At 44.9% G+C, this 10,290-nt stretch overlaps 1 protein-coding gene across 1 annotated transcript; it reads right to left on the bottom strand.

Moving 5' to 3' along the window:
- Positions 1-566: 566 nt before the first annotated feature.
- LOC136496734 (uncharacterized) lies at positions 567-4,305 on the bottom strand. Its single transcript, XM_066492486.1, has 3 exons — positions 3,969-4,305; positions 3,278-3,510; positions 567-1,429 (listed from the first exon to the last, which is right to left on the bottom strand). Exons 1-3 carry the CDS (start codon positions 4,237-4,239, stop codon positions 836-838), a joined length of 1,098 nt encoding a protein of 365 aa, XP_066348583.1. The 5' UTR covers positions 4,240-4,305; the 3' UTR covers positions 567-835.
- Positions 4,306-10,290: the final 5,985 nt, after the last annotated feature.

Below are 10,290 nucleotides of genomic sequence, written 5' to 3' on the forward strand. Positions count from 1 at the left end.
GGAGGCATCGCGACTCGTGGCAGGGAAGCGCGCCCGGCCTCTTGCGGAGTGGATTGCTCCCCCGTGAAAAAACACGGGGAAGGGGGACATATTCCACGTCTCTGCGATCTTCCAAATGCAGCAGGGGATTTCATGGGGAGAGATCCGCCCACAGGTTTCTCGTCCTGGAAAATCACAGGGAATCCGGCGGGGAATGCTGCTGCCAAAGTAGCCCTAAAAATGCGGGACTAAAGTTTTTCCATGGGATCAAATAGAGCCTAAAACAACCAAATCCTTTTTCTTTTCCCTGAAAAAAGAACAACCAATTAATACATTTTTGATTGATTGGGCTGCTGTGCTTGATTTAGAGCGCTCCTTGATTTACCCTTACCCTTTGGCCCTAAAGTTCCTTGATTTACCCCTACTCTTTGGCCCTAAAGTTTAACGGAATCAGGGGAAAAATATTTATTACCTCCTTTTTAAATTATAGGTGATTTTATAACTTTCTAAAAACATAATTTTTACAATGTAATTATATATCATTTTGACTTTCTAGATAACAATAGTAAAATCTATACAGCTAGAGAAGTCCAAACTGACTTATAATTTGAGTGCAGAGGGAGTATTCGTCTCTTACAGGATGCTTCCCTTCTATTAAACAAATAAAAAAAAAGATCGGAACCAAGAAAGCAAGCATATCATGGTCGGAACCAAGAAAGCATATCCGACAGTTTACATGTGATACATAATTCCGCATCTGAAGCAACGGCCACGGTTACCGACTCTCACAAAGTTTCTTTTAGCATACGACTTACTGTCTTAAACAAAAGAAGAATAAAAAATGCTGCTCTCATCACTACTCCCCCCGGTATGAGGAAACAAGCGACCAGGCCACGGAGACATCCATTTGGCAGAAGCCAATATCAAGAGTGCCACAACTTCTTCCAGCCTTTTTAGGTTTGAAACCCCTCTCTCTGTGCACAACTTCATCACCTTGCCATGCCCTGACAGAAACCACAAGCTCCCCATTCACTTCAACAGATGCTACACAACGTGAGAGCGTGATAGCACCGTCACCAGCAACAGGCACATTATCATCCCCAGAATCAAGTAAGATAAGTTCCTCGCAACCTATACTGACTGTATGGGCTGCAATCTGGGCATGAAAACCATCTTGCCATGACCCACCACTAACTCGCACACTGATTGTGGCCTCCAATGAGTAAACAATAATGCCAACAGCAAACCAAAGTGTGCTAAGCTTGCTGTTGTAACCTATTTTACGCAGGCAAGAGTCAAGTGGGATCATGTTCAAGAATGATACTGCTAAATAGCTCAAGTCTTGATCCTCAGATTCAGTATAGCCCTTCACTTTCAAATCAACCTCGAAGGTCACAGGATCCGTCAGCAGAACAGCACGGGTAGGACCTGTCAGTTTCAAATTGGGGACCTACATGTGCAGCACCAAAAAATAAATAATGAGTAAACTGAAGGCAGACTTTAGGCAAGAATTTGTATCATATGCAAAACTGTATAGTAAACACGTAGCACACAACAGAAACATGTCAGGAAAATATTGGCTTGCTGAATTATTTACAATTTACAAAAAAAAACAGCATATTTAATTGAACACACTAACTCAACCATGTCTTTAATTAGAATATTTGTTTGCCAAGGCCTAGTAAACAAGGCTGAAAGAGTTCCAATTTCAAGACAAGCGAACTCTGGCATGAGAAAAGAAAATACGTATAACATTGAATTATACCACTTCGCAACAAGACTCAACTAACAAAATCAAAGTCATGTCAAACGTTTGCTGGAAAATTTATTCCTGGCTGGCATTGTGCATGTGCATATACCACCTAAATTATGGAAGTAGCAACTGCATTTCAATGTAGTAAGTCTAATTATAGTATAGTCAAATAAGTAAGGGCGGGCCTGGTGCAAGCGGTAGAGTCTTACCGCCTGTTACCGGAAGGTCCCGGGTTCGAGTCGCGGTCTCCTCGCATTGCACAGGCGAGGGTAAGGCTTGCCACTGACACCCTTCCCCAGACCCCGCACAGAGCGGGAGCTCTCTGCACTGGGTACGCCCTTTTATTCAAATAAGAGCGTGCCAACTTGTAGTCATAATTAGATGAGTGTGATTTCCATTAAGATGGCAAGTTCCTTGTGCACATGTATTGAAGTCTGTAAGGGCCCACAGACATGACCAAATGTCAAGACTTTCTTGTGCTACACTTGCGTAGATTGAGATGCCTACATGACAGATGACACTAATTGCATGTATATGTATGGCGGTTCCACACAGGGGTGGCATGGCAAATTTTCATGTGAGTTTAAAAACACAAACCACCAAGATATGCTTCCTCTATAAGAGCAACTCCAGCAGGGCCCCTACTTGAGCCCCTATAGCTAAATATGGGTGCCCCTACTACAGACCCCATATTTGGTTGCGCACTCAAATCCTCCTTCTAGACCCCATTCCTGTTGCCTCTAGGCCAAGCCCCAAAATACAGTTTGCGTCTGTTTCTGCGCGCTTCTCTCTCACTCACGACCTCCCCAGCGGCGCTAGCGACTACCCAGCGACCTCGGCGATGGCGCGGAGCAAGTCGCGATGACACCCGACCCACCCACTTCCCCAACGGAGAGTCGGGCCCCGACAAGACCGCGAGTCACACCCTGGCGAGTTGCAGATTTGGCCGAGAAAATCTATGGCAACCAGGCCCCACCTGTCATTGTCTATCAAAATTATGCCTGGTGGGGCTGTTGGAGTTGAAGCAAAACAAAAAAATTGGGCTTACTTAATTGGGCCAACAAAAGCAGGGGGAAACAAAAGTAGGGGGAGCACCCAAATCAAAAGTAGGGGCCCTGATTTGGGTGCCCCTGCTGCAGTTGCTGTCACCGAAGAAATTACATGAAAAGGGCGTACCCAGTGCAGAGAGCTCCCGCTCTGTGCGGGGTCTGGGGAAGGGTGTTAGTGGCAAGCCTTACCCTCGCCTATGCAATGCGAGGAGACCACGACTCGAACCCGGGACCTTCCGGTCACAGGCGGTAAGACTCTACCGCTTGCACCAGGCCCGCCCTTCACTGAAGAAATTACATGAATTAAACTAAATAGTTTGATGCAGAGAACTATATGTTACGATGCAGCATGCATTGTAATGAAAGCATGCCATCATTGCGATGACACTGGGGCAAACAGCTGCATGGGGCGGTTGCTGCAAAATTATAACTGCTGCTTTTGGCAGCATAGCAAGAGGCAAAAGGAAGAAAATGAAAAGTAGGAAATAACACTAACCTCTTGCATAAGAATTTGGCAGTTGTCTCTTGTGCGGTCAAAGATCGTATTGCGATTGTGATCAACTGAGTCACGCAGGGCAATCTTCCCAAACACATGGAGTGGCCACAGTAAACTCCCCATTCTCCTTCTCCCTGCTACTTTGACTGAAAAGATCTGCAGAGTAGCGCACGGGTGTGCAGAGTAGCGCTGCTGAGGCGGCTTGTCTGTAAAACGCATGGACGGGATCTTTGCTGCAAATAGTTGTGGGAGATTCAAACTTAGTTAATACCGAGTTGAGCAGCAGCAGCAGAAATGACACCAATATTGACAAGAAAAATAAACATGTGCAAAGATGAAATCTCATCTCAGGTTATGTTTGTTGGTCAAGTTGTGATCCTACAGCAGGCATGCCAGGATCCTCCTCTCCAAAGCCCACAAAGGCAAGGGAAAATCCTTGGCTATCATAGTTCAACTATGAACCTAAACCTAAACCTGCAAAGGAAAATGGACAAGACTAATGCGAAGGATCGAAACATGGACCTAACAATCAAATACTCCTATCAGAGTTCAGTAGCAACATTATCTTCAAGAAGATGACAATGCCCATGACCGTAGGTGCGAGGAACATCGTATCAATCAATACACTACATTGGTTAACGGGTAAGCTAGCGGCAGACGATGAAGACAAGGGTAGGGGAGGGGAACTCACTGGTGTCCTCGAAGGAACCGCAGTAGCCGAAATAGAGGCAGTTCCAGGTGTCGCGGAACTTTCTAGCCCGGTAAGCATGGTAGTCCAACAGCATCTCAGGATCGTCCTCGTCGTCATCCTCCACCTCCCCCTTTGCCCTCCTCTCCCACGCAGCTCTCGCCTCCGCCACCAAACGCGCTTCCGCCTCATAGTCAAGCTTCCTACTACTCTCCGAGGCCGATTGCACTAGGCGGCCTCCCTCCCACGCCCTCTGCTGAGTCTCGATCTCCATCGCCGCCGCCGTTCCCTCTCGCGGTCACGGGTTGCAAAACCTAGATCTGGATTCGGTTCTATTAAAAGTCTGTGCCTGGAGATATAATAATAAAAAAAAACTGTGCCCGGAGGCTATAAATAAAAGACCGAAACGAAAGGAGCTTTCCGTGTCCAATACGACTTTCTCGGTCCAATTCTAATCCAAAACAAACCTGAGCAAATCGCACATAACAAACCTTTAATTTATATTTTTCATTTTAAAATTTATATTTTTCGGATCCAGTTTGGCACTTACAGCCGGTTAAAACGGTGGTACCGATCTAGCTAGACCTGAGCAAATTGAGTTCGCTCCGAGCCCAACAGATTTTAGGAATTTTTTTTACCTTTAATCCTTTTTAATCAATATTTTAATATTAATTTAAAAAAAGTATTTACACAAACCAATCCTTTTGGTCACGCGGCTGACGTGCGCTGGCGCGATAAGCCGAGCCACGGTGACGCCCGTCGTTGACCATAGCTGGCGTGGTAGAGCGTGGGCCACGTCCTGTCGCGTGGCGCTACAAGGTGAGTTACGTTTTGGCCAGGCCGGCCTATTTCTTCTCTCTCTTTCTATCGCTTTCCCATTCCTGCTCATGAACCCGCCCGCCGTCGCCTCGTGACCGCACCCAGGCCGCCACCACCGTGCCACCCCACCCCCTCCCAGTTCGGCGACCCTCTCCCTCTCCATCTCCCTCTGTTCCTGCGACGCCCATGGAGGAATAGGGCGCAGCCTTGGTGTCTGGGCGCGGCGGCGCCGCCGACCGGCTTCCCATCACCGGCGAGTGGACGTCCTAGCTCTGTGGAGTGCAGTACACTGCCAAGTTAAACTCTGTGCCCTCGATTTCTTGATTTGTTAGCTCATTTCTTGGTTGACTTGGGTTAGGAAATTTTGGAGACTGTGAATGTTTGTAGCATTGGTTGTTAAAATTTGGTGCGTTGATTAGGTTTAGGATATACTCTTGCTGTGGATTCAACGTGAACTACATGTTGCATGGACCTAGGTAGTTGATGCATGAGGGATTTGGATTGGCTAGTGTGTTGGTTTTGTTGACATGGACCTAGGTAGTTGATGCATGGACCTATTGTAGTGTATTAGTGAATGGATATGAGTTATTTTTGAAATGCGTAGTTCATGTGTTGTTGATGTGTTCGTTCGTATTTTATAGATGGATCGGTTAATGCGATTATTTTATGGTGGCAAAGTTAAAGGAAATGGGGAGTTTGAAAGCATGCAAGAACATGTTCAGTTCTTTAGTACACCTCCTTGGTTTGATGGTTTGGTTACCCAATGCTGGGATAAATTTGGGTGGCCACTAAGATTGAGAGGTCGATTTGATTGTGGGAAGGAACAAGCACACTATGTGTTGATGTCTTTGTCATATGAGGATGAATGGAAGAATTACGTAGAAGTTGTCAAGAATAGCAATGTTAGGTGCTTGGAAGTTGCTGTGGAGAAGGGGTGTAGCCCAATTGTGGTGGCTGTGGATGATAATATGGATGTGGAGCCCATAGAGAACCTTACCCAAGACGAAGAGTTACAGGTGGCTGTCGTTACAGAAATTGATAGGTCATGTGAGCCCGGTGCCTTGAATGATGATTTCGATGAAGAAACGTTTGATGAGGACGATGGCAACGGAGTTGGAACATATGATGTGGCAGAACCGCCTAATCTAATGTCTCCCAGAAGTACTTGTCTTCCATTAGACACTAAGTATCCAAGGGAGGACACCAAATTATGAAGTTCCGTCGGGCACACCCTAGGGGAGAACCCAAAAATTCACATTTTTCATCAGGACCACAAATGAGAGAATAAAGCTTACATCATTATTAACCATTTCTTACATCACTTTTCATGTAACATCAGAGTATAATATTTATTATTTATAATAGCGAAATATGAACATGTTATCAGAATCATGAACAATTTAAGTTAATAACGAAATATAAACATGTGATCAGAGTTACAGCGGAAATAAATATCTATTCATGACATGATGAAGCATTGTTATATAAACTATGATAACAGATTATAAAACTTTTATTTATAAAACCTTTTAGTGAGAGTTATAAATAAAACTATGATTGTAGCGTAAAGGAATCCTCTCTGAGCCCACCAGGAGGGATCCACACACAAGAGTCAGCTCTAGCATCCATCTATCACTTGCAACAGGGGGAAATAAAACCCTGAGTACTCAATTGTACTCAGCAAGACTTACCCGACAGGAGGAAAGAAAAGACTCCAAAGATATGCAAGCCTATCTAGCTTGTGGGTTTATTGCATCTGCAGGAAGCATTACTAAGCGTGTGTCCTTATATTCAATTTTATTAGCAGTCAGCATTAGTTCAGTAACTAACCATCCTATGTAAGCACATGTGCTACTTTCAAGCAGGTGGTAAGCAATCAGATTTATTTTACCATCTTTCATCTTCCAGTTCTTACTACGGTGCTAGAGTGTAGACAAGTCATACCGGCATGACGGCGATTCGTGAATCAATGTTTCTGACTAGGTACCCTGAAACACACGCCCCGCTTGTACCCCAGGCACAAGCAGGACCAACCCATTACCCTCCTATCACAGGGTCCCCATCCAAACTTGGACTCTAAGCCCCCGCCTCTGAGTTTCGGACTCAGTGTGGCGCTAGGACCTCCACCCAAAAACCACCTTGAAAGACGGTCCAGAAAGAGCCAGAACCCATGACAAGAGAGTTACAAGTCTTCCCAGCGCCCATATCCAAGTATGTACTCAGGATAATAAGTCTGTGACTTACCTAGAGTCCAATGCAACGGTCGGTCCTTAACCGACACAGAGAGGAAAAACCAGTGTAACCAAGCTATGGCTCGTTGGCCGCAGGACACAACCCATTACACCCACCATTACCCAAACCATATCCATGCCTGGTCTTTATTTTTCCTTTAACCATTTATATATTCCAAGTGATAATAATATAGTAACTACAGTAATATATTTCCTATCTCTCGCGAGTGACAGGCAATCACTCGATTTCTACCAGAGTCCTGTAGCATAGCAATCTACATTATCCTATCATACTAGTAAGACTCATAGGATAAAGATATATATATATATATATATACAAGTGGGTTTCATTCAACTCCTTAAAACTTAATGCACAAATATAATTTAAAGTAGAGAAAAGTAGGGGTTATGCACCGAGGCTTGCCTGGATAAAATATAACCAAAAGTTAGTATTCCATCTTTGTGTCCTAATCCCTGGCACCACCTTTTTTGATACTCTAGATGACTCTACGGTCCATCATCATCCCTATTATGGTATGCAATACAATGCAGAGATAATGCAACAGTTAATTAACAAGGCAACAACAACTCTTAAAACAGAGTACGTGCTACGAACTAACAAGCTAGCTCTAATGACTAACGTACTAATCTACATATCAACATCATCAAGAAAGGTGTCATTTTCCAACAAGTGTTTTAGTTATACAAACCCAAGTTGTTTCTTTATCTTATTCTATCAATTTAATCTTTATTCGAATTAGGGCATCATTATCTATCTAGCAATCTAATTTTTTTCTGGAGCTACAAAAATTACAGTGAGCAGCTAATAATATTAGTAATTTACTATAAAAATTTTAGAGTCAATACTATCTCCGATTTATCACGGAAATTCCTACAAATTCACACTTTAACAATACTAAACATTTTAAAATAATTAGAGCAACCCTAGAAACATTTTCAAACTAGATGAACCAATTACGCTAATAGGTAGATCATGATTTTAGGAGCCTAACAAAATTGATTTCATATTTTTTGGACAACTACACAAATTTATCTTGAATTTACACTTTTGCCTTGAAACTAGATTAGAAAAAATGTTTTCTAGAACAAAAAGGGCCGACGACCGCTAAGCGGCCCAACAGCCCCAACATGGCCCGCGTGGAGCGGCCATGCGCATAGCAGACCGGACCAGCGAGCGGCCCGCGGCGTGGCGGCAATAGGTCGGCCCAGCGGGCGTGCGGGCAGCATAAGGCCGGCCCAGGCGGGGCGTCGAGCAGGCCGCGGCTGTGGAGGCGCAGGGTGAGTGGCCCAATAGTCCGGCCCACGGTGGGAAACCCAGCGGTGGCGACACCAATTTGCATCAAGGCCCTTCTACTTTTTTACATAATCCACCCACAGGACATTAGCACTATTCATGTGAGTCATGGAAATTACATTGAGAACCCTGAAAAAGCTCCTATTCTAATACTCACCCTTCTCTCCCTTCTCAAAAGCAGAGCACGGGCAGGGAAAATACTTCGTCGGCCGATGGGCTGCTCGCCGGTGGTAGGGCTGTCGCGAGTCGGCGTGGGGAGGGGCACGGACCATGACCGGACCCAGGCCTGGCTGTGGCGTGGACCGAGGCGGGGCACAACATGGAGGCCACGATAGGGGAGGCGGCGGAGCTCATGCACACGGTGAGCTAGACCGACGGAGAGGAGACATGCCGGGGAGCCTCACAGTGGCTGACCGCACCGCCTGCTGCGCGCGGAGTGACCACGGGTGCTTGCAGCGAGCCGACCATGTGCTCGGCGATGGCGTAACAGACGGCGACACAATCGGTGGTGGGGGCGCTATGGGGCACGGCACAAAGGGGGGGTGGTGGCGCGAGGCAGCGCGTGGCTCGGGTACACGGAAGAGAGAGCGATAGAGGCATTAAAGCATGCCCGCGTGCGGCCACACGCACACAGCAGCGTGATGTCATGATGCAGCAGGCTACGCGATGGCATCGAGCATGGTAGGTGGTTCGTGCGGTGGGCGGAGCACCACATCGGCTAGACGGCTGACAGGCAGTGCACGCGGCGACCGCAGGCCGAGCCGTTCGACGGTGAGTAGTGATGCGCATGAATTTAAAAGCTAAGCAAGTGCTGCGATTGATCGCGATTGAGGCCCAAGCAAGTCCTCCAATCTAAAGTCCACACTACCGTCTATCAAACAATAGAACCAAAACATCTGGGCATTATTTAACTATTTTTTGCATTTTATAAATCACCAAAAAGTGTACTTTCAACACAACTTCAAATTTTTGCCGATTCAACGAAAATGGCTAATTTTAATTTCCAATTCAATTTTTGAGCTATCAAAAATACCACGGAACAACATCCATTCACCAAATCAACAGTTGCATTTTTAACTACTAACTTGCACTTCAAATTTTTATTTAAGTTCTAATTACAAGTTATATATATTTTTTGTTTATAAAAATTGTATTCATGCTCAATCCAACAGAACAAGCCATTTGCAATTTATTTGCTATGAGACATTTTAAGCACTTTCTTCATACTTTTCTAAAACAAGCCCTAAACAACTTTTGTCCGCAAGATTATTTAAATGTTGCTAAGCACCGAGACAAGTTGACTAGCGACACTTATTTGCTCGTTTTATTTACGAAAGCGAGTCACACAAGATTTGTTTATAATTCCATGTGTGCTTCAAACTTTTAAACCTAAAAATTTGTTTTACTAATTACTCTTAGGTATTAACCTAGGTGCTTAGCAAGCTTGTCACACCAGAGGTGTTACACATGATATGGATGACATATCCCAAGGATCAAAGGATGACGAAGTTGGTGTTGCCTCCACAGACAAAGATGACTTTACTTTGGGGCCAAGTACTTCGGATGATGTGTTGGAGGACAAGTATAGGTCTAAGCCTAGTAGCGAGGACGAAAGTGATTGTTGTGAGGGAGGGTTTGCGGATGCAATAGGAGTCCCAACTGATGGGTCATTGAGAATGGAGTACAATGATGTCAAATTGAGGTAATTGAAGGCTATCCTTACAATTGTTTCGTTTTTCAAGCTTGGACACATGGTGACTGTTGTCCCCCCATATGCTACCTTTGGACAGGAATTAAGTTAGTTCGGAGTCAGCCACAATGGTGCTACGTTCAATACTCTAATGATTTAAATGTTTCAACTCCAAATCAAGTTCGTTCTACCACCGATGCTTCCATTTCTTTTGTTCACAAATTATCGACAAGGCCACGTACTAAGTAACACAAGTTACAGGTTGAATGG

Source organism: Miscanthus floridulus, chromosome 12 (assembly GCF_019320115.1).
Source record: "Miscanthus floridulus cultivar M001 chromosome 12, ASM1932011v1, whole genome shotgun sequence".
In the NCBI taxonomy this organism is placed as follows: domain Eukaryota; kingdom Viridiplantae; phylum Streptophyta; class Magnoliopsida; order Poales; family Poaceae; genus Miscanthus; species Miscanthus floridulus.

Excerpts from the sequence above, each read along its gene's own strand:
- LOC136496734 (XM_066492486.1), bottom strand. The coding sequence starts at position 4,239 with ATGGAGATCGAGACTCAGCAGAGGGCGTGGGAGGGAGGCCGCCTAGTG. Across the intron at positions 3,511-3,968 it reads CGGTTCCTTCGAGGACACCA|CAAAGATCCCGTCCATGCGT; the intron begins GTGAGTTCCCCT and ends AACTATTTGCAG. Across the intron at positions 1,430-3,277 it reads GCCAAATTCTTATGCAAGAG|GTCCCCAATTTGAAACTGAC; the intron begins GTTAGTGTTATT and ends CTGCACATGTAG.